This window comes from Colobus angolensis, unplaced genomic scaffold (genome assembly GCF_000951035.1).
Source record: "Colobus angolensis palliatus isolate OR3802 unplaced genomic scaffold, Cang.pa_1.0 Scaffold24, whole genome shotgun sequence".
NCBI classification, from domain to species: Eukaryota; Metazoa; Chordata; class Mammalia; order Primates; family Cercopithecidae; genus Colobus; species Colobus angolensis.
In genome coordinates this window covers 12145418-12169337 of record NW_012115599.1, presented here as the reverse complement: position 1 = coordinate 12169337, position 23920 = coordinate 12145418, and the positions used below count along the sequence as shown (strand labels likewise).

General features: G+C 45.4%; 2 protein-coding genes across 6 annotated transcripts in view; both read left to right on the top strand.

Annotated features, from left to right (window-relative positions):
* Positions 1 to 2432, top strand: part of SCUBE3 (signal peptide, CUB domain, EGF-like 3) — a 36931-nt gene extending 34499 nt beyond the window's left edge. For all 3 annotated transcript variants that reach the window (XM_011945391.1, XM_011945390.1, XM_011945389.1), the window contains one exon: positions 932 to 2432. In XM_011945391.1, the coding sequence (XP_011800781.1) occupies positions 932 to 1081 (150 nt within the window). In that variant the 3' untranslated portion in view covers positions 1082 to 2432. The remainder of the gene's footprint in view (positions 1 to 931) is intronic.
* Positions 2433 to 10967: 8535 nt separating this feature from the next.
* The window catches only part of ZNF76 (zinc finger protein 76), a 37621-nt gene continuing 24668 nt past the window's right edge, over positions 10968 to 23920 (top strand). For 2 of the 3 annotated variants that reach the window (XM_011945387.1, XM_011945385.1), the window contains exon 1: positions 11170 to 11339. The gene's annotated coding sequence lies outside the window, so the exon portion shown is untranslated. Of the gene's footprint in view, positions 11340 to 23920 lie in introns of all 3 variants that reach the window. The other variant, XM_011945386.1, reaches the window with a different exon arrangement.

Here is a 23920-nt window from a genome sequence, read left to right as displayed (position 1 = left end):
ATTCAAATCAAATGTACTGTGGAATTCCAACACATAAAGCAGTACAGCTGTTCTGATTAAAGTGGGGTAAGAGGCTGAAACCCCTACTTATTTGAAAAATCCACTGATGGCATGGAACGAGCATCAGCCTAGGAGCCAGAAGATCTGAGTTTTAATGCACAGTGCCTGGCACCCAGTAGGCTCTCCACATACCATGCTGCTGTTGCAGACAGGGTGGTCAGGAAAGGTCTCTAAGGAGAAGAGACCCAAATGAGGTAAAAGCGCTCCCCATTAGATGAGGGAGGAGCATTCCAAGCTAAGGAGCATAGGAGCAATTTAGTGTGTTCAGAAATCTCAAGGTTAGTGTGGCTCAACAGAGGGAGCAAGAGTGGAGGTAGAAAGCAAGACACAGATCACATTCAGCCTATGGACCATGCAAGGGACTCAGCTTTACTGTGAGTGATAAAAGAAACCAGAGAAGACTTTCAAACAGGAAAAAGATGAACTAATTAAAAACACAAAAAGTCACTCTGGCTGCTGTGGGGAGAAGAGTCTGGAGGGACAAAGATAGAAACATGGAGACCAGTTAGGAGGCTAGTACAGTACTCCAAGTCAGAGATGATGGTGGCTTGAGAAGATGATGAGAAGTGGTCAGACCCAGACATATTTTGAAGGTAGAGTGAATAGGATTTGCTATACTTGTAAGCAAGAAAGAGGATTCAAGGATGGCTCCAAGGATTGGGGCCTAAGCAACAGAAGGATGGAGCTGCCACTGACTCAGTTGTGGAATTCCAGAATGGGGCAGATGTTGGGAATGGGAATCCAGAGTTGCCCTCTGGATATATTCAGTGTAGGATGCCTAGTAGACATCAAGAAGGGCTGCTGAGTCATGGTGTTCCTCTTTCCCACTCCCGACGCTGAGGCTGACATTGATCCCTGCCATCCTTTGCAGGACAAGAAGCTCATCAAGGCCTTCTTTGAGGTGCTAGCCCACCCCCAGAACTACTTCAAGTACACAGAGAAACACAAGGAGATGCTGCCAAAATCCTTCATCAAGCTGCTCCGCTCCAAAGTTTCCAGCTTCCTGAGGCCCTACAAATAGTAATCCTAGGCTCAGAGACCCAATTTTTTAAGCCCCCAGACTCCTTAGCCCTCAGAGCCGGCAGCCCCCTACTCTCAGACAAGGAACTCTCTCCTCTCTTTTTGGAGGGAAAAAAAAATATCACTACACAGACCAGGCACTCTCCCTTTATGTCTTTCTAGTTTCTTTTCTTTGTCTCTCTCTGCCTGCCTCTGTACTGTTTCCCCTTTTCTAACATGCTCCCTAGAAAAGCCATTCAGTACTGGCTCTAGTCCCCCTGAGAAGTAAAGAAACAGTACAGCACCTTCCACTGCCCATTTTACCAGCTCACATTCCTGACCCCATAAGCTTGGAAGGGTGCTAAAGGCCCATGAAGGAAGTGGGTCTGGTGGGGAACGGGGAGGGGAAAGAAAGGCTTCTGCCATTATAGGGTTGTGCCTTGCTAGTCAGGAGCCAAAATGTCCCCTGGCTCTGCTCCCTAGGGTGATTCTAACAGCCCAGGGTCCTGCCAAAGAAGCCTTTGATTTACAGGCTTAATGCCAGCACCAGTCCTCTGGGGCACATGGTTTGAGCTCTGTACTTCCCACATGGCCAGCTTTCTTGTCTATATAGATCCTCTCTTTCTTTCCCCACATGTCTGCCTGGGGTCTACTCCATAAGGGTTTACAAATGGCCCACAACACTGAGTTAGTGGACACCGGCTAAATGAGGAAGAGCAGCAGGCATTGTCATGTTAAATGCCCCGCTGTAGCTCCCTGAGAGAAGGACTGTAGCTCTGCAGGACAGAAACCAGGTTTTAAAGCATTGCCAAAAAAAAGAAAACAGAAAGAAAAAAATGTATCATCTAAAGGACTAGACACAGAACAATTGGAAGTCAACTTCAAACACTAATCCCTTTTCTTACTTGTCTTCCCTGGCCCAGCCACCTCCTCGGCCCCATGTGATGCTCCCTGGGGGAGCCCTACTCCTCTTGCTACATGTTGTCCTTAAAGAAACATGGCTGTTGACCTGAAGCCAGCCTAGGCCTTGCCCTACAGTTGTTTTTCCCTTGTAGCCCCAGCTGGCTTGTGGGCTTCACCAAAGAGGACCCCACCCTGCAGCCAGCCTGGAGCCACCTACCTCTGGCCTCAGGCTGTGGTCAGCAAAAGGAATATGTGTGCACTTGGCGAGCCTCCTGCCCACCCTGTCCACACCTAATAAGTGCAATCATTTTGAGTCTTTCTATGTTGTCTAGACGGAGGGGTTTTTGTTTTCTGGGTTTGTTTTTTGTTTTTGTTTCTTTTTCCTTTATTAGCAAAACCCTATTTATAGCTGCCCAAGAGAAAAGAGTGTATGTTTGGAGTGGAAGAAAATCGGTTTTGAATCTCATGAACCTTGAGTGCTGGAGCATCTGATCTGTCTCTATGCCACCAGCTGGCCACCTAGAGCCCTTGGGTGTGGTAATCCAGGGTAATTGTGCAGAGGCATCTAATGTGTAGCAAAGTAATTTTGGGGATTTGATGGAGCAGGAAGGAGAGAGACCTATGTTTGCTAAACCAATCCTGCTATCCCTATGCCTCTCCATGGAGTCAGCGTGGACCTCATGATTGTAGAGGCCAATGGAACTGGTCAGTGATTCTCTACCCCAAGTAGGGAAAACCTCCATCTTTTCCCTGTCTTCATCCTGTTATCCCCTGGTGTACACATGGAAGAGGACCAGGACATACCACCTGGGGATGGGCTGACTCAGGGTCCTGAGGCCAGAGACAAAGCTGTGGGAGCCAAGAATAAGACAGAAGGCATCAGATTATTTGCCTGGCTCTGGTCACTTCCCTCTTAAAGTTGACTTCAAGCTTAGCTTCCTCAACTACTGTTTTTCAAAACGAAGAAAGAATCAAATGGAAGAAGAATCAAGTCCATGCCCAAGCCCAAAGCCTGCACACATTCTGCCCTTAATCCAACTGCTGCCTATAAAATTATTTTGTTTTCTCACCCTAGCTCCCCTAAAGCTGTAGTCCCAATCAATCAAAGGCTACCAACTGACTCCTCAGGTTCATTACTTTTTAAAATTTTTTTATTTTTTTTAACTCCCCTGGTAACTCACAGAACAGCTCAGGTTCATTTCTAGGTGACTGTCCCAGGCTACTGCTCCCCCAGGAGACTCAACACTAAATAAAGGAGTCTGACCCCCTACCCTCCCATCGGTAGCATTCATCAGCCAAAATGGCCATAGCAGTAGGTAGCCAATGACACAGCTAGATTCCCTGACAACCATTAGCCAACATCATGGCCCTTATGAGAGTGTCTGGCTACCTTTGTCTTTCTGGGTCAAGGAGGGCCACTGTAAAGATGCAAAATGGCTGCTTCCAAACACGGGAAATGGTCATTTAGTAGGAGTGTCTCTGTACTTCCCAGGAAGCACCATGAAAACTTCTTTAATCAACTCTGACTATCCTAATTCTCCACCAGAAGCTAGGATACCTTTTTTTTTTTTTTTCCAAGATGGAGTCTCGCTCTCTCGCCCAGGGTGGAGTGCAATGGTGCTCTCTCGGCCTCCTGCAACCTCCGCCTCCCGAGTAGCTAGGATTACAGGTGTGCGCCACCACGCCCAGATAATCTTTGTATTTTTAGTAGATATGGGGTTTCACCATGTTGCCAGGCTAGTCTTGAACTCCTGACCTGAGCTGATCCACTCACCTCGGCCTCCCAAAGTGCTGGGATTACAGGCATGAACCACCGCGCCCAGCCTAGGAAAACTTTCTGATTCCTCTCTGCCAGCCGTTTTGCATGTCTTGGAAAGCCAAACAGTGACCATGCTTCTCAACTTATGCCTTCAGGGTCTGGCTTCTCCTTTTTCCCTTTCTTTGCTGTGACACCATACATACAAATATACAAATACACATCCTTCAACCATTTATTCCATGGTTTATGAGACCTGCAAATGAGTTCCACAGTATGGAAGACATAGACCACTAGGCTTCTTAATTGATGTCAGGGCAGATCTTGGTGAGCAGGTAAAAACCTGCTATTGTCCACCAAGTTTAATTTAGGTCCTCTAAGTTGGAGGGTTCAGAACCCAGGCAAAGCTGCTGCTGAACCTATGGAGGAAGCTGGCCCTGGGACATCAAACTAGGGGTTAAGTGGATTGAATGAGGAGTCAATGCTCAGGGACGTTCTAGGTCTTTACAGGTCAGACAGAAGAGAGGTTTTTATCATTAGAGGGAAATGGAAAGATGGTATAAATAGGAACCCTTCATGAAGCAACCCAGAGGCCTCTCTGCAGGGTAGGGTGTGGGGCTACAGTACTGTGGGGCCTCCATTCATCTTAGTACAAAACCTCACTTGCTCTGAGCCTGGAAATGGGAGGGCTTCACGCACCAAGTGATGCATACCAGAAAGGCACTTATATCCTCAGCAACATGGCAGTTCCTCTTTACTTCTCTGCCTCCTTCTTTCTATATTATCAGGCCATGCCTATTCCTGCAACCTGAGACAACTCTTGGGAGTCAGAAGAAAACTGACCAGATCCTGGATCTGAGCTGCCTGCCCCAGGCCTAGAAATCCCCAGAGGCTGGCACTGAGCTGTGACTGCTTTAACAGCCCCCAAGATTTGGTCAGTTTGAGGTAGTGGAGACTCAGATTTGTTGCTGAAAGTTCAGTAACACAGTCCTGGTCTTTGGCCCTAGAGAAACTTTTTATGTATGAGAAGTGTTCTCTATATACATGTTTGAGGTGATTCTGGAATGGATTATGAGGTCATATCTCAAAATGTCAGAGAATGTTATAGAGCATTCGAACTTTTGTATTTGCTGTTTAACCTCAACATTACAGCCACAAACAAGGAGTACCAAGACAAAGTATAACTGAACATAAGCAGAACATGTTAACTCTCTAGGTTTCTTTCTTAAGCACAGTAAGAGAAAAGTGGGAGCAAACAACACAAGGATATTTTTAAATTTGACCCGTCTCAAAAGTAGCACACCCTATCCTTGTGCCATTATTTGTACAAGGAAATATATGATTAGAAGGAATAGAACCCCCAATGGTCATCAGCTTTTTTAGACACCACAGGCTGTAGCAGTTTGAACAAACTGAAAACTTTATTCTTCTGTGTGAGCTGAACTCAAGTTTCAGAATAATCATCGCCATGTGGGAGGCTTTTTGTTAAATGCAGAAGAAATCTCAAAATATTGTATTTATATCTGCCTTCCACTGCTGCCAATTTAGTAAGCATCTCCTACACAATCAACAATAAACAGCAAGTGATGCAGTTCATAGAGTATTTTGCACTTGGGGAAAAATATGTATCTGAATTGTAAAAAGAAATGTTTGGATTTTGTATGTCTTTTTTATTATTATTAAAATACTAAATGAAACTCCTCAGCCCGGCATCTTTTCCTCTATCTCAATAGCTTATCCTGGAGCCAGAAAAAGCCTTGAGGAGATAATGTCTTCTAGCTTCCAGATAAAACCCAAATTTTTTGGCAACTCATCCCTAATGATTTTAAAATTTGAAAAGGCTTGTCTTTTGTCTATCCTTAAAAGCAGTATCAAGTATTATCTCCTGAGGGGGATCTAAGGAGTGGGGAAAATTTATTGTTCCTCTTCACCACAGTACAGTCCACAACAGCTGGCCAGCCCACAGGGGGTTCAGCACCTCCCTAGTCAGGATGTCCCACCTCTAGGAAAGCACCAGCACTGAGGGTCACCCAGTGTCATTCTTTGTATGCAGTACACTCTTAGCCACCAAATAGTATTGTGACATACAGATCATTTAGTCACTACCACCATCACTACTCCAACAGGGCACAAGAAGGCAATCTCCAATCTCTTTTATAAATGAACAGTCCCAATTTCTAGGCTCAGAGATGATAGATAAAACTTAGCTGTCGCAATTATATAATTCCCTGACATGAAATTTTATTGGATTTAATATCTACATGATATAGCCATTTAAGAGTATAACTTGAGGAACAAGGAAAAATCTACCTGATCAAAAAACATGTTGGGGTGGCCTATCAGAATCTTAAACTTACCCTTTAGCATCTATAATGAAGATATAGATGAAATACCTTCATTTCATAATTACTGAGCTCCTATTATATGCCAGATAGTGAGCACTTGCTCATCAGCTCATTGACAATAGCCATGCTCAAGATCCACACTCCTCATGTAACTTTCTGATTATAATTGATCTTCCCAGATAAGATTTCCCCAACAGAGGCAATAATCCAGTTCACTTGGTGGCTATTAGTATAAAAGAATGCACTAGCATTCTATTATGTACATTAACTTCCTATGAGTTTGATTTAATGTGACAAAACATGAACACCTTTGTGTGGACTGACCCAAAATCACACTTCTAGAACTGCAAAGCCAAGGACTGTATCCCTGACCTTCACACTATACGAACTTGGAGCCATTCTCTTTGACTTCTCTCATAACTCACTTCTATTCCAAGAACAACAAGTCTTCCTCCTTACTTCCTAGGACATTTGCTTTGGTGTCTCAAAATAATGGATAGTCAGGGACACTGGAGTTTCGATATTCCTATATTAAGAAGTCTTCCAAGTGGGGTAAATGAAGATATTCCTAGGGTATGTGAAGACTGCAAGGAATACCCAGGCAATAGCCTCAAATCAGTCTGAGGAGAGTTTTAAAGAAATAAATTTCCAGATCTTCTCTTCCCTAGAAAATATTTTCTAAAACCAGGCCAGGTGCACTGGCTCACACCTGTAATCCCAGCACTTTGGGAGGCTGTGGTGGGCGGATCACCTGAGGTAAGAGTTCAAGACCAGCCTGGCCAACATAGTGAAACCCCGTCTTTACTAAAAATACAAAAATTAACCGGGTGTGGTGGTGCACACCTGTAATCACAGCTACCCAGGAGGCTGAGGCAGAAGAATCACTTGAACCTAGGAAGGGGAGGTTGCAGTGAGCTGAATTGGGCCACTGCACTCCAGCCTGAGTAACAGAGCAAGACTCCATCTCAGGAAAAAAAAAAAAGATAGCTGGGTTTGGTGGCAGGCACCTGTAATCCCAGCTACTTGGCAGGCTGAGGCATGAGAATCGCTTGAACCCAGAAGGCAGAGGTGGCAGTAAGCCGAGGTCGTGCCACTGTACTCCAGCCTGGGCAACGGGAGCGAAACTTCATCTCAAAAAAAAAAAAAGGCCAGGCACAGTGGCTCACGCCTGTAATCCTCGCACTTTGGGAGGCTGAGGCAGGCAGATCACGAGGTCAGGAGTTTGAGACCAGAATGACCAACATGGTGAAACCCCATCTCTACTGAAAATACAAAAATTAGCCGGGCATGGTGGCTACTCAGCTACTCAGGAGGCTGAGGCAGGAAAATCGCTTAAACCCGGGAGGCGAAGGTTACAGTGAGCTGAGATCGGGCCACTGCACTCCAGCCTGGGTGACAGAGCGAGACTCCGTCTCAAAAAAAAAAAAATCTAAAACCAATCCGTTTGGGAGCCAGCTGACATATTCATGCACATTCTCCATTCTACCACTGCCCCCACTTTCACCATAGTCCTTGTCTTACTTTACAAAAGAAGTAATATCTCTCCCCTGCACTGAATTTTGATGCATGGTCCAGGGTGTAAAAACCTGGGGAGCTGGGAGGGAGCAATTATTTTCCACTTCATATCAAAATATTCCCATTGTAATCAGTTTTCCTATTTTATCTTATAAAATGTTTATTATTTTCTACCTCCTAGTAAAAAATGAAATTGCTAGCTGCTCAAATCATTATTTCTTAGCAAATATAGCTTTCCTTTCTAAAAAATACAGAAGAAAAAAATTTGTGTAACAAGATTATTAGTTATTTCTGATTTTTAGACATGATTCTCATTTAATTGTTCCCAAAAGCTGAACAACAAGAGTTTGATGACAGCAGGCACACACATTTACCAAGGGAATATATGCCTCCTATATGACTTCTCAAAACTGATGTATTTAACTATACATTATACAGCATTATTCCTAATTATATGACAAACAGTACTATCTCATTTTTACCATTTACTATGTTAACAGTAGGTCTAAATAATTTTAATCTTGACTGGTTTATTAGTGGTCCATTTTATAAGCTATAATCATTTATTTCCTAGTAATTTTTATAATATTCCTTAAAATGAATGTTAACATATTTATTTGAATGGAAGAATAAAGTCAGACAATTTTCTAACAGAAAGTAGGTCTGATTTGGCTGATTAGTTTGAAATGAAAACTGGCTTTGCCAATTCCACAAATGGCAGTTGTTTTCTATACAGTGAATGAGCTGAATCTGCATTTCGGTTTAATAAAAAGCTCTTGAAAACATGTAATAATTAAAGAATTTTATCAAAAAATATTGTGTTGGCAAAGAGGTATGGAAATCAATATCTGATTAACAAAGTGTCTCTGAGTGTAAAGGTCACAGATAATTAATAATCATGTTTAATAAAACTGAAACTGAGACTCTAAATCCTTTTGGAAGTTCAATGGTTTCTAATCCTTTGCTTTTAACAAAATTAAAAGACTCTAAATAGATAGTATTTGATAATATTAATAGATCACTCTGTGATTGTTGGCATATAATTTAGAAGTTCAAAGACTCAAAGAATATCATTGTAACAAATCTCTTCCTTTCCCAGTTGTGGAAACAAGGTTTCTCAATGCTCATGTCTATAAAAATAAAAAACAGGTAAAGGATTGATGTTGCACCTTATCTCCTTCTACCATTAGGTAATATTAATCCATGAATACCTGAACTAATTGGGGAGAAACACCATTATTTCTCATTAAAAGATGGAGTTTCAATAAAAATTGTACTTTTTAGGTTTCACAAGTCATAAAAATGTTAAAAATATTTAGGAAAATTTAGTAAATATTTAGTAATATTTAGTAAAAAAAAGTTTAGTAAATTATATACTAATAATTACAGGAAGTGAATGGAATTAGAAGTTTAAGGAGAAAGAGAATCATATGAAATTTCTGTTGAAGCGCTTGTTCATATATTTTTAAGTGGATGATGGTAGGCATTAGATTTTTACGGTACTTGGAATCCACCGGATACTTTTTTTTTTTATTGAGACAGAGTCTTGCTCTGTTACCCAGGCTAGAGTACAATCTCAGCTCACTGCAACCTCCACCTCCCGGGTTCAAGTGATTCTCCTCAGCCTCAGCCTCCCGAGTAGCTAGGACTACAGGCACACAACACCATGCCCGACTAATTTTTGTATTTTTAGTAGAGATGGGGGTTTCACTATCTTGGCCAGGCTGGTCTCGAACTCCTGACCTCGGGACCCACAATATATATATTGCTATGGAAAAAGGGTGGTTCGAAAGGGACAAACTCAGGTACAGCCTGAGTTCTATTCCCTCCTGTATTTCTAACCCTCAATTCATATTAGAGGAGCTACTTAATCCTCTCTCTGTATCTATAAGGTATTTTCTTTTTCTTTTTTTTTTCTCTTTTTTTTTTTGAGACGGAGTCTCACACTGTTGCCCGTGCTGGAGTGCAGTGTGCGATCTCGGCTCACTGCAACTTCGGCCTCCCAGGTTCAAGCAATTCTCCTGCCTCAGCCTCCCAAGTAGCTGGGATTACAGACGCCCGCCACCACACCCCGCTAACTTTTTGTATTTTTTGTATTTTTAGCAGAGAGGGTTTCACTATGTTGGCCAGGCTGGTCTCGAGCTCCTGACCTCGTGATCCGCCCGCCTCAGCCTCCCAAAGTGCTGGGATTACAGGCGTGAGCCACCGGGCCCGGCCTGTAAGTTATTTTCTATGGTAAATAACTTGTCAAACTTCCACCAAAAAGGAATGGAAAGAGGGCAGCATAGTGGCCAGGCAGTTTATTTCCACACTAGGAGATATAGAAGGGATTAATCCTAATCACAGGAATTCTAACCATCAGTTGCCACTCACTGGCCTACCTAAACTTAACTTTGGTCCCAGCCAGAACAAATCCGATCAGGAAGAAGGGATGTCTAAGACTGAAAGTGGGGCTTTCTAGTTAAGCTCTTCAGGCAGGAGAGGAAAAGGACGCCCGCGTCCCCAAAGACATCTTTGGCTACCACAAGCCCCAAAGCCCGTACTTTGTAACTGTGTCTAATTTACGTCCTTTAAAAATTATTCTTATTAAGTTAAATTGTTTTCGGGGCGGGGAAGATACAAAAGAAACCAGTTGAAGTCTGAAAGGATAGAGAGGGGAAAGTTTCTCACCTCATTCCTCCAGGCACCCAGTTCCTCTCCTAAAAGGCAATCTTTACCAGTTCCTTCTGTAACGCCCCTCCTTTTAATTTGATTTTTTACTGAAAGCTCGCTCCCTTTTAATTTTCCCTCAGGTTTCTGAAAATTTCCCAGTCGCAGCCCCTCCTAGCAGGGAAATAGTAAAGGGGCTTGGTTTTTATGTTCACCCCAAAGCAAGCCTACAAAAGGGAGTAGCCGGTTTCGAGCCTAACGGTGGGGCTGACGGGGGAATGAGAGAGAACCTGAGAGGACCGCCAGGGCGCCCTCCCTGAGGAGGCGAGCCCCTCACCGCCCCTCTATATCGTCCTTTTCAATAAGGAGCTCTTAATACCTGCAACTGCTTCCTTCAAGGGGTGGCTCGAAGATCAGTAGGCAAGGCCTGCGGACTGCCCACCTTAAAGCGCTTCGGGACCGTAAGACAGTGAGTGCCGAGCGCGCGGCCGGGAAGAAGCCTGGGGGCGTCCCTCACAACCTGCGCCTCCTGTCCTCCCGCGTTACTCCCGAAGCGCACCTTCTCGCCCGCAGGCCGCGGAAGTGACAGCGCAGAGCCCTTGGGGCCTCCGCCACCTCCTCACGCTTCAGGTGGACCGAATCCTTGGAAGGGACAGGTAGCGATTCCCAATTGCTATAGCGACGACCCGGCTCCGAGCCGCGCCCGGGCCCTGACCCGGGCGTCGTGACGTCAGCACGCCTTCCCTGGGCGCTCAGCCTCTCTGGCCATGCGTCACCCCGGCCTGGGGGAGGGGCGGGGCTCCGAGGAGCTCGGTTCAGATCTCTGTGGCCTGGGCTCCGGGAGCCCCGGAACCAGGATAAGTTGGATGGCTGCCGCGGCGAAGCGGGGGGCGGGGTGGAGCGTGCCCGGTATTTTCTATACGGGTTCCGGGGCCCGGTAGAGGCGCGCCAAGAGGAGAGGAAAGTGCGGCGGCCCTGGAACCTGGATATCGCGCGAGGCAAGCTGCGCGCGGGCGGGCGGGCTATGGCGCAGGCGGGTTGTGGGGCCGGCGCTGGTGGCGGGGCCCGGTGCATGGCGGTCTGTCGGCGGAGTTGCCCTCGGGGGCTGTCAGGTTGGTGGCTGCGGGAAGAATGGGTCCACCATGCCCAGGGCGGGAGGCCGGGCGGGCGCAGGGCCCCGGGAAGGTCCCGAGCCCGGCGTGCCCACCTCCCTCCGGCCCTAGCAGGGCGGCCTGGCCGCTGGATCGCGGCCGGGCCCTCTTCCCCACCCAGGGTCCCTGCCCCTCTTTTCCGCCCTGCGGCTCCTCCCCCGTGACTCCCAAACCCCACCCCGTGACGGCGCCCGCCTCCACCCCTGTGACCCCACACCCCACCCACTGACCCCAAGACCTCACCAGGTAACCGTTGGTTATTATTCATTGGCTGCTAACCCAGGAATTTCCCCAGCACTTCTCAGGGACCCACCAAGCACTGACTCCCTCGGTTTTAATCCGATAACTCACATGACCCTAAGATCCCCACACTCCTTCTTAGTGACCCCCAAACCTGGGTGACCCTCCTGGCCCGGTAACCCTCCGATTCTACCCTGTGTTCCCCACAAACTCGGTGATTCCCCTCAAAACTGTGCTGGCAACTCCTAAGACCTACTCCAATAGTTTTCCACCCACTCATCTTCTACACAGCCCTCAGTATCCTTGCTCTGTAGCCCTATGACCCTCATTCCACGTCTGCCTTTATCCTAAAATCACCCCCACTGGCATCTCTCTCTGTGCTCCCAGCCCTTCAGTGTCAATCAGCACATGACTTACAAGCGTCCAGCACCTTTCTGGTGCTGAGGAGGATATAGAGATTAATATGAAGTAGTAATAATTGGAGGCATCAGAGAATTCTGGATCAGTCCAGAGCCAGTCCAGTGTGTGGTCCCAACTCTGTCACTGCTGTGCTTTAGGAACCTCGGAGAAGTCCCCTCCTCAGTCTGGACCTTAGTTTCTCAAAATGACTGTGATGAGGTTGGGTTAGATGATCTTTTGAGTTTCCTTCCATCTGTGAAATTGTGAAATTCTGCAATTCTCAGTCAAGATAATAATTTTTTGCAATCATTTTTGTACCCCACCCTGGAAGTTTCCTCTTGTAACCCCACCCCAGGATCTGCTTGTATCATGAACCTTACTCCCTCATTCCCAGATCACCCTCTTCACTTTTAATAGTGCATACCCATTTCCCTTGATCAGGCTCCATCAGTTAACATGTTTGCAAAGCAGCATAGCAGAGTGCTTCATTTGGGGGTATTGAGTTCATAACAAACCTAGGTTCCAGTCTGATTCTGGCCCTCCAGCTATGGGACTTGGGGTATATTATTTAGCCTGGCTTAACTTTAGTCCCCACCTCTGCTAAGGAAGGAAAATAGTGGTGCCTGACATAACACATGTAAAGCACCAGGCACCATGCCTGGCACATGGGAACTCAGCATGAGCTGTTGTTAGAAATGAGAAGCTCCTATGGATCTTACTCTGTCCTGAGTGCTAGGGATTCAACAGACTGAACATGTGGCCCAAAACTTGCATTATATTGCTACTACCGACATCTTGGAATCCGTATCTTCTCATCTCTGCTGTAGCCTCACTTCTGTGGTTCTTAACCCTGATTTTTGCCTCAATAACGATTGGCTTGCTGAATACCTACTGTGTGCCAAGCTCTGGATATATAAGTTAAATTTACCTCTCAACAGCCCTAAGAGTTAATTATTGTTGTATCTACCATTTTCCCTTCCCATATTTTTGTTTGGTTGGTTGGTTGGTTTTAGAGAAATGAACCAGAAACTCACATAGCTAAGTAGCAGAGCTAAGATTTGAACCCACAGTTTAAAAAAAACAGAACAAAACAAAACCCTACTCCATTGCCTGTCTTTCCCCAAAACTTACTCAACCTCAGCTCCTTGTTCCTTATTTTCTAGTAATTCCTAAATCCAACATCAGCTCATTCCTTGATCCCCATGGTTTCTGGTCTTGAGCTCCTAGCCTCAAGCGATCCTCCCACCTTAGCCTCTCAAGTAGTTGAGATTATAGGCATGAGCCACCGATACTGGCCCTGACCCCCAAGGTTTCTATTACCCTTTGCCACATAAGTTGGTGACTTTCTCATCCTACTGTTCATAACTTTTGATCTCATATACCCTTGAAACCCCTGCACCTTGTAGGGAAGGGAAAATATCTTTTTATGTTCATGGCTTAGGCCCCTATAACAAAAGAAAGATTTAACGAGAAAGCCTTCATAAGGAAATGAAGACCCAAAGAAATGATTAAACTTGTGTATTTTTATACTAGATTTGATGAAGAGTGGATAGTTGTGGAAAAAAATGCAAAAAGGGTAATATCAAATAGTAATAAACTGGGAGAAACTTAGCAAGGCCTGTTTGTTCAGACTCTTCTCTGTGTCCCTGTGTCTTCACAGATAAGGGTACTCCTTTCCTCTGAGTACAGGGAGGGCACCTCTCTGCAAGGGTATTATGACCTGCTTCAGGGGAAAGTCAGAAAAATCCTTCCTAGGTTTTGTGATCTGCTTCAGGGGAGAAGAGCCTTGGAGAAAGTGAGAGTGACCTTCCTACTGCCATTTTCTCAAGTTGCCCTATTTTGGAGTAGTGTGTTGAACCCAGTCAACTTCTCTCTTCATCCTTTGCCCAAATATCTCTTGTTCTATGAATCTTTGATGCTCCCAGCCCTTACCCCATGAGCTCACTCACCGTACAGTGTCTGCCACCTCATTGGCACTTTACCCCAAATCCTTTCATCTTGTTAAGTCCCTTAGCCCCAGGAATCCACGTGTCTGTGTGCTCTAAAACCCTCTAGTCCAGTAGTCTTTCATCCTATTTTTAGTCTCAGTGTTCTACTCCCACCACCCCACCTTCTGCCATCCTCAGTCACATTCTGTGACCTGAAACCTTCATATAATTCATACTTCATTTAGTGACCTCTTGATGCGACTAGCTTCAATGGAATCAGCCCCTTCCATCCCAGCATGAACCAATCCTGTATAACTTGCACACCCTCCCATTCTAAGGCCTCTCCTCTCATACCCCTGCCCAGTATCCTGCGATATCCTGCCTCTCAGATTTCTCCCTCAGTGATCACCTTTTCAAACCCGGATTGTCTTTCACCCTTCCACAGGGCCTTCCCCTTCCTGCCTTCCTCTTATTTGTCCCCTCAGCCATCCTCACCTCACCAATCTTGATAACCGATTACAATATAAATCTCCCTTCCATCTCAGCTCTGCTCCTTTCTTCCTCCACTCTCTCGTGCATCTAACTCCAGGACCATGCCTATGCCCCTGCTGCTTTCAGCTCTGCTTCCTTCATATGCTGCACTGTCCCACCAAACTTCATCAGTCTCTTCGGTTTATCCAGACAACTACACTCTTCTCGGGGAACTTCTAATAATAGATCACCAAAGGATCTCGGTTTTTTAGAGGGCAGGGAGAGAGCCCTTGGAAATCCTTCAGAATCAATCTAGCTGTGTCTCCTGGACACCCTCCCACTGTCCTATCCCATTATGAAGCTGCTTGCTGTATATGCCCTCAGGGTAGAATGCTTTGGGTGTCAGCTTCTGCAGGCACTGAATTAGCCTCATTGTTTTCCAAGCCCTGGGAAAACTTGATAATCCCCACCCACTGAAGTCTGGAGAGTCAGTAGCAAAATGTGACATCAAAGATCCACATCCAAAAGTCTATTCTGTGGGTCACTAAATACACTATAGGTCTCCTATAGTGTACTTATTGGCTGTACAGCAATACATACATCAGAAACTAAAACTAGAGTTGAGGAAAGGGTATACCCTGGGTTCTACGTCTGCTGTGGGTGGATTTTAAAAAGGAGCTCTTGCCTTAGATTTATTTACTTAGGGCACAGGACTTATTCTGCCTTGTATTTGAGTTATTTGTGTACTTTTCTCACCCCCACCCTGTGAGCTCCGTGAGAACAGAGACTAGGTCTTCTTTTTTTTTTTTTTTTGAGATGGAGTCTGTCACCCAGGCTGGAGTGCAGTGGTGCAATCTCGGCTCACTGCAACCTCCTCCTCCTGAGTTCAAGTGATTCTCCCACCTCAGCCTCCAAAGTAGCTGGTATTACAGGAGCCTGCAACCCTGCCCAGCTAATTTTTGTATTTTTAGTAGAGACGGGGTTTCACCATGTTGGCCAGTCTGGTCTCAAACTCCTGACCTCAGGTGATCCACTCGCCTCGGCCTCCCAAAGTGCTGGGATTACAGGCAAGAGCCACTGCACCTGGCCGGTTTTCTTTATCTTTTATCTTCATCTCATCCCTCATATTTAGCAGGTAGTCAGTAAATACTTGCTGGATTAAATAAACTCACTCAGAAATTCTGCATCAGGTGTACACAAGTAAAAGCAGTTCATGTCTACATTCATTCTGTGGACACAACAATACCCCTCCCCAAAGTTCTTCAAACATGATAATGGGCATGTCCCTTGATTTAAACAGTCTGGAATTTAGACGCTTCCTTTTTTTTTTTTTCTGAGATGGAGTCTCACTCTGTTGCCCAGGCTGGAGTGCAGTGGCCCGATCTTGGCTCACTGCAAGCTCTACCTCCCAGTTTCACGCCATTCTCCTGTCTCAGCCTCCCGAGTAGCTGGGACTTCAGGTGTACACCACCACGCCCGGCTAATTTCTTTTTGTATTTTTAGTAGCCAGGATGGTCTCGATCTCCTGACGTTGTGATCCGCCCGCCTTGGCCTCGGGATTACAGGTGTGAGCCACAGCGCCTGGCTAGACACTTCGTTTTTTAGTCATTTCTCAGGTAGGGGAATGGGTATAAGTGCTTTTTTTTTTTTTTTTCTGCTCTATTTCTGGTAACATAGATTGTTTGACGTGATTGCTTGAATACAGTGGTAACAGCATCAGGGGCTGTCTTATATAAATCTGTTCTCCAGAAAACAGCTAGTTTGAAATATTTAGTGTGGGTTGCAGAGACGATTAAGAAACAGAGGAAACCAAGGAGGCAAAATGTTAGTAATTTTTGAAGTTGGGTAATGGGTTCAAGAGGTTCGTTATACCATTCTTTCTGTTTTTATGTATGTTGGAAATCCATTATAAAAAGATTAAAGGAAGGGGCAGCTAGGTGAACAAGTGCAAATTTAGCACTGTTCCTTGGAAAACATCTCAGAGCAAATAAGCTGCTGTTTCTGAATCAGTACTGTTATCTAGGTTAAGTAGTATATTTAGTCCTAACCTTTCTCTGACCTCTTCTGTTTGTAAGATATCAGAATGCTAAATTTAAAAATTAGCACCCTGCAGAATCCTGTACCCAGTGGCCTAGGAATTGTAACATCCTGGCATCAAGCGCCTGTTGCCCTGCTTCCCAGCTTAGGTGTGGTTTCTGGTGGAATAGGGCTGGACTGGACCTGAGAAGCAGGTGAGGCAGTAAGGAAGAAAGAGGGATCCAGGGCTGGAGAGAGACCAGAGCTCGACTAGGGTCTTCCCCTTCTTGCCTAAAGCTTTCAGGTTACTGGGAGATCCTAAAGGTATATATATTCATTCATTCACTGATTCATTCATCCCACAAATATTTGGTGTATATCTGCTGTGTGCTAGGTACTTTTCTAGGTACTGGGAATAGAGCAGTGAGCTCACTGTTTGAGGAATGGACAGGGTAGAGACAGACAATAAACAAATAAGTAAAATATGTATTGAGAAAATTAAGCAGAGAAGGAAGATAGAAAGTGCCAAGAGTAGACCGTGCACAGTGACTCACACCTGTAATCCCAGCACTTTGGGAGGCCGGGGTGGATAGATAACATGAGGCCAGGCGTGGTGGCAGGCACCTGTAATCCCAGCTACTTGGGAGGCTGAGGCATGAGAGTCACTTCAACCCAAGAGGCAGAGTTTGCAGTGAGCCGAGATCACGCCACTGCACTCCAGCCTGGGCTACAGAGCAAGACTCTGTCTCAGAAAAAAAAAAAAAAAAAAAAGAAGAAGAAGAAGAAAGTGCCAGGATTCTGGGTGTTAAAATTTTAAATAGGGTAGTTGAAGAGGGTCCCACTAAAAAGGTAACATTTGAGCAAAGACCTGAAGGAAGTTAGGGGGTAAGTCAAGCATACATCTAGGGAAAGTTTATTCCAGTCAGGTAAAACAGCAAACACAAAGGTCCTGAGGCAAGAATGTGCCCTATATATTCAAGAAACATGAGTAAGCCAGCCAATACGGCTGCAGTATATTAGTGAGAGAAGAAACGGCAGATGTTGCGGTGGGGGTGAATTGGGGGCAGATCACACAGGCCACTGGCTTTTACTGTGAGTTGTGAGTGAGATGGTAGCCATTAGAGAATTCTAGGCAGATAAATAACATGGCCTGCCATATTGAAAAGGTCATTCTGACTGCTGTGTTGAGAATAAGCTATAATGTGGCAAAAATGGAAGGAGAGAAACTGGTTAGGAGGTTACTACAATAGTCTAAGCAAGAGAAGTTGGTGGCTTGAACCCAAGGTGAAGCAATGGAAAAGTGAGAAGTGGTTGGCTTCTGGATATATTTGGAAAGGAGCCAACAGGATTTGCTGATGGACTGGATGTGATATGTGAAAGAAATAGCAGTTGAGGATGGCTACAAGTTTTTTTTTTTTTTTTCAAGACAGTCTCACTCTGTCGCCCGTGCTGGAGTGCAGTGGCATGATCTCGGCTCACTGCAACCTCTGCCTCCTGGGTTCAAGCGATTCTTCTGCCTCGTGATTCTTCTGCCTCAGCCTCCTAAGTAACTGGGACTACAGGTGCATGCCAGCATGCCCGGCTAATTTTTGTATTTTTGGTAGAGACGGGGTTTCACCATATTGGCCAGGCTGGTCTCAAACTCCTGACCTCGTGATCTGCCCGGCTCCCACATTTTTGGCCTGAGTAACAAAATGGTAGAATTCCAATCTACTGAAATTGGGGAGCCTGGAAGGAGGGCAGGTTGTTAGAAGGAGGATATAAGGAATTTATTCTTGAACATGTCAAGTTTGAAGTGTTTTTTGCGTATCACAGTCGAGATGTTGAGTAAGCAGCTAGATATTCAAGTCTGTTGGAGCCTAGGAAATGTCTGCTCTCAGGAAATTAACACTATTACCTGGCAAGAGACAGTGGAGTATGGGAAGAACACTGGTAGCTGTGTGATCCTGTGGGACTCCTCTGGCAACGCAGGCCTCTGTCTCTTCATCTGCAAAATGACTGCTTTATTTTATTTTGTTTTATTTTATTTTATTATCTGTTTCTTTGACAAGGTCTTGTTCTCTCACCCAGGCTGGAGTGCAGTGGCGCAATCATGGAGGCTCACTGCAGCAGCAGCCTCTCCCACTCAATCAGTCCTCACATGTCAGCCTCCTGAGTAGCTGGGACTACAGAGATGGGCACCACCACACGTGTCTTATTTTTGTACTTTTGGTAGAGACAGGGTTTTACCATGCTGCCCAGGCTGGCCCTGAACTCCTGGGCTCAAGCCATCCACCTGCCTCGGTCTCCCAAGGTGCTGGGATTACAGGCATGAGTCACTACCCCCAGCCAAAATGACCACTTTAGACTAGAAATGAGCTGTCTTCTCAGCCCCTCCTATGGTGGGAGTTGATGAATTAAGTGCTTAGAATAAACATGATAATGTATGTGTATCTGAGAGCATTTTTGAAACTGCTGAATTCTACACCAGGTAGTGGTATTGGCAATAAGATTTCTTCCTTCATTTGCTAACGTAATACCCAGTGAGTGCCTGCCGTGTGCTGGGCGCTATGTCACGTGAGATACGATGATGGAGAAGATGAATCTGAGCCCTCGGGGAGCACCACAGACAACCCCCCTCGTGTGGCCTCACTGCCAAGTGCAGACAGCACATGGGGCTGAAGTGTGACATTAGCCAGGGAAAGCTTATTCCTGACCTGGGTCTCCATGGAAGCAGTAAACATGCATTTTAAAGATAAGGCAAGATGGTATTCCAGATGAGGGAAAAGGCATCCACTTAGCTGGGCTAGGGAAGAGTTGGGAGTGGTTGGGAAGGGTTGGGGTGATGGGGACTTCACTTCCTTCCCTCCTCCATTCTTTCATTCAACATTTACTTCCTTGCCAGGAGCTTCTCTTAGAAGCTCACAGTTCTGTGGGAGATGAAGAGTTTCAAATCTGGTCTCAGGAGTTCGAGTTAGATAATTGACAGTAAGCAGAACTGAATCAGGATTCAAATTTGAACTAAAGAGCTCAGTTAGCTATGTAACCTAATAGTGTTAATCATTTGGTATCTGTGGGCACATTCTTTGTGAGGTGCTAATTAGGCTGAAAGGTATGCTCTCCAGGAACTTAAATTATAATCACTATAACAGAGAGTAAGAATGTTATTTTCCCCTAAAAGAGTCAAGTGTTAAGGAAAACACACTCTGTGGCAGTGTATCCCTTTAACTGCCTCTGGAAACTGTCCCTGCGGCTGTGTTTATTCTTGTGTCATTTAGATGTCTACGATTATATCGTGAGGAGAGTCTCTTTGACCAGATAAACAAGAGTATAAGATACAGCTGATACTAATCGACAAAATTAGTCACCCACAAAACTAGTTTAGAGGAGACGTAGTCAACATCCACTACTTAATGGAATGGCAAATTTTGTCCTGGAGAGTGAAAAAAAAAAAAAAAAACCCGGCCGGGCATAGTGGCTCACACCTGTAAAGCCAGCACTTTGAGAGGCTGAGGTGGGCGGATCACGAAGTCAGGAATTCAAGACCAGCCTGGCCAACATGGTGAAACCCCATCTCTACTAAAAATGCAAAAATTAGCTGGGCATGGTGGCATGCAGGAGAATTGCCTGAACCAGGACCCGGGAGGTGGAGGTTACAGTGAGCCAAGATCGCACCACTGCTCTCCAGCCTGGGCTATAAAACAAGACCCCATCTCAAAAAAAAGAAAAGAAAAAAACCCTGAGATACAAATCCAAGTGCAGCTGAAGCCATTGTCTTTAACAGATGGCCCTAACCTGTTTTGAGTGCTGTTTCCTAAAGCTGCCAACAAACTTCAAATGCCTTTTACCCTGGCAGCTATCAGTTAAGATATAGAAAGGTGATGGTCTCACAAATCCTATGCAGTTGTCTCTTTTGCTGGCAAACGTATGAAGTCACCTGGGTGTGGTGGCTCATGTCTGTAATCCCAGCACTTTGGGAGGCCGAGGCAGGCGGTTCACCTAAGGTCAGGAGTTCGAGACCAGCCTGGCAAACATGGTGAAACCCCATCTCTACTAAAAATACAAAAATTAGCCGGGCGTGGTGGCGGGCGCCTGTAGTGCCAGCTACTCGGGAGGCTGAGGCAGGAGAATCGCTTGAACCCGGGAGGCAGAGGTTGCGGTGAGCCGAAACTGTGCCATTGCACTCCAGCCTGGGCAACAGAGCAAGACTCCGTCTCAGAGAAAAAAAAAAAAAAAGTATGAGGCGTACTCAGGCTCCTCACTTCCAGTTCAGAATCAGAAGGATTTGTGATGTTGGACAGGTCATTCAGGGTCTCAGGCTCATTATACTGTCATTACCTGGAAGCCAGAGCACCTCTTTTCTAGTGCCTCTTTGACACTCCCCTAGAGCCGGCCCTCTAGTGAATAGTTCATCCCTAAGAAGGCCAGATATAACTTGTTAGCCTGGTACTATCTCACTTCATCACTTCATTTGTTGGGAGTTCCTGCTACTTTTGGATAGTTGATAAAGCATGAGACCCATACAGTTAAGATAAGAACCAAGGAACTGGGAGCTCTTTGAGATTGTAGAACTGACCTGAGGCTTCGATATGGGGGATTTGGCAGGTGTGCCTAAGACCAGAGTTCTTTCTCTGAGATCATCGTCTCAACCTAGGAAATACTGTCCTGCGGCCACATGGAGCAGTGAAGGAGAAACATAGTCCCTGCTTAGGCTACTGCTTCATCCAGACACACCCTTGTGACCAGGCTGGGGACACACATGTTGAAGCCACCATGTCCTCAGGTCCTGTAAAGACTTGCTGTTGCCTCATACTCAGCTGATCAGCTTTCCGTATCATATTATAGAATGGCCTCCATGAATCACGAAGCGCAGTTTTCAGATGTGTTTTTGCTATAGGTCAGTAACATGGAATCCATCATATCAGCACTGGACTCTCCATTCCTTATGTATGGAGAATCATAGATATTCCTGTAACCAACAAAGGGAGTACAAAACATGCATTTAGACTTTCTATTTTTAGTTTTTTATTTATGTTGCATAGGTAACACATTCTCAAAGCTTTTTTTTTTTTTAATTTTTTTTATTGAGACCAAGTCTTGCTCTGTTTGCCCAAGCTGGAATGCAGTGGTGCAATCTTGGCTCACAGCAACTTCTGCCTCCTGGGTTCAAGTGATTCTCCAGCCTAAGCCTCCCAAGTAGCTGGGCCTACAGGCATGTGCCACCATGCCCAGCTAATTTGTGTATTTTTAGTAGAAATGGGATTTCACTATGTTAACCAGGCTGGTCTCAAACTCCTGACCTCGTGATCCGCCTGCCTTGGCCTCTGAGAGTGCTGATTATAGGTGTGAGCTACCTCACCCAGCCATTTTTTTTTTTCATGGAATATAAAGGATATTCTCTGAGAAGTCACCCTTCCATCATCATCCCTATTCAGTCATCCTTCCACAGGCAACCCTGGTTAGTAATTTCTTGACTATCCTTCCACAGATTTTGTTTGTTTGTTTGTTTGTTTGTTTGCTTCCTTGCTTGCTTGCTTGCTTTGAGACGGAGTCTCACCCTGTCACCAGGCTGGAGTGCAGTGGTGCAATCTTGGCTCACTGCAACCACCTCCCGGGTTCAAGCGATTCTCCTGCCTCAGCCTCCCGAGTAGCTGGAACTACAGGTGCATGCCACCTTGCCAAGCTAATTTTTTGTATTTTTAGTAGAGGCGGGGTTTCACCATGTTGGCCAGGATGGTCTAGATCTCTTGACCTGGTGATCCGACTGCTTCAGCCTGCCAAAGTGCTGAGATTACAGGTGTGAGCCACCGCGCCCAGCCCACAGATTTTTTAATGCCAATGACAGTACTGTTGAACCCGGGAGGCAGAGGTTGCAGTGGGCCTAGATCACGCCATTGCACTCCCGCCTAGGCGACAGAGCAAGACTTCATCTCATAAATAAATAATAAATAAATGGCACTGTTTTATACCTAGCCATTTTTATTCATTATATTTGGGAGATCTTGCCATGTCAGTATGTAAGGAGCTTCCTCATTTATGTCTGCATAGTATGGAAGTTTGGAGTTGATGGACATTTATGCTGTTTCTAATTTTTTGCTTTTATTACATGCAGGGATGCCATAGATAACCTTGGACATGTGCCATTTTCACACACGTCCGTCTGCCTGTAGACCAGATGTGAAACTGCTGAGTCAGATAATATGTACATTTGTAATTTTGGTTGATATTGTCAAACTCTCCTCCATAGAGATTGTGCCAATATGTTCTCTCACCACCAGCAATGTATGACTGTGCCTGTTTCTCTGTTGCCTCATGGACATTGCTTCGAGTTAAGAATATAGCAGATTCTGCCGCACAGTGGCTCGTGCCTGTAATCCCAATACTTTGGGAGGCCAAGGCGGGCAGATCACCTGAGGTCAGGAGTTAGAGATCAGCCTGGCCAATATGGCAAAACCCCGTCTCTACTAAAAATACAAAAAATTTCCTGGGTGTGATGGCTCGTGTCTGTAGTCTCAGCTACCTGGGAGGCTGAGGTAGGATAATCGCTTGAACCCTGGAGGTGGAGGTTGCAGTGAGCTGAGATTGTACCATTGCACTCCAGCCTGGGCAACAGAGTGAGACTCCGTCTCAAAAAATAAATAAATAAATAAATAAATAAAATATATATAGCAGATTCCCTGAAGATCAACATAGGATACCGAATCATGGGATCCCACTGTGACGCTATTCCACAAGACAGACGAAACACGGCACATCCCAGTTTGAAGAATACAGCCAGGCCCAGTGGCCCATGCCTATAATTCCCGCACTTGGTTGAGGCTAAGGTGGGAGGATCACTTGATCCTGGGAGATTGAGACCAGCCAGAGCAACATAATAAGACCTCATCTCTACAAAAATTTAAAAATTAAAAAAAAAAAAAAATTAGCCGAGCATGGTGACACACCTGTAGTTCCACCTACTCAGGAGGCTGAGGTGGGAGGATCGTTTGAGCCCAGGAGATGAAGGCTGCAGTGGGCTAGGATCGTGCCACTGCACTCCAGCCTGGACAACAGAGCGAGACCCTGTCTCAAAGAAACAACAACAGCAAAAACAGTTTGAAGACTATCACATTAAAAATATATCCACCAGGCAAGGTGGCTCATACTCGTTAATCTCAGCACTTCGGGAGGCTGAGGTGAGAGGATCACTTGAGACCAGGAGTTCAAGACCAGCCTGGGTAACATAGTAAGACCCCATCTCTACAAAAATAAATAAATGGAGATAGATGTAAGTAAATAAATAAATAAATTAGCCAGGCTTGGTAGTGCACACCTGTAGTCCCAGATACTTGAGAGACTCAGGCAAGAGGATCACTTTAGGAGTTCAAGGTTGCAGTGAGCCATGATCATGTCACTGCGCTTGTAGTATGGGTGACAGAGCAAGACCCTGTTTCTATATATATGTGTGTGTGTGTGTGTGTGTATACGTTTGTGTATATGTGTATATATACGTGTATATATATGTGTGTA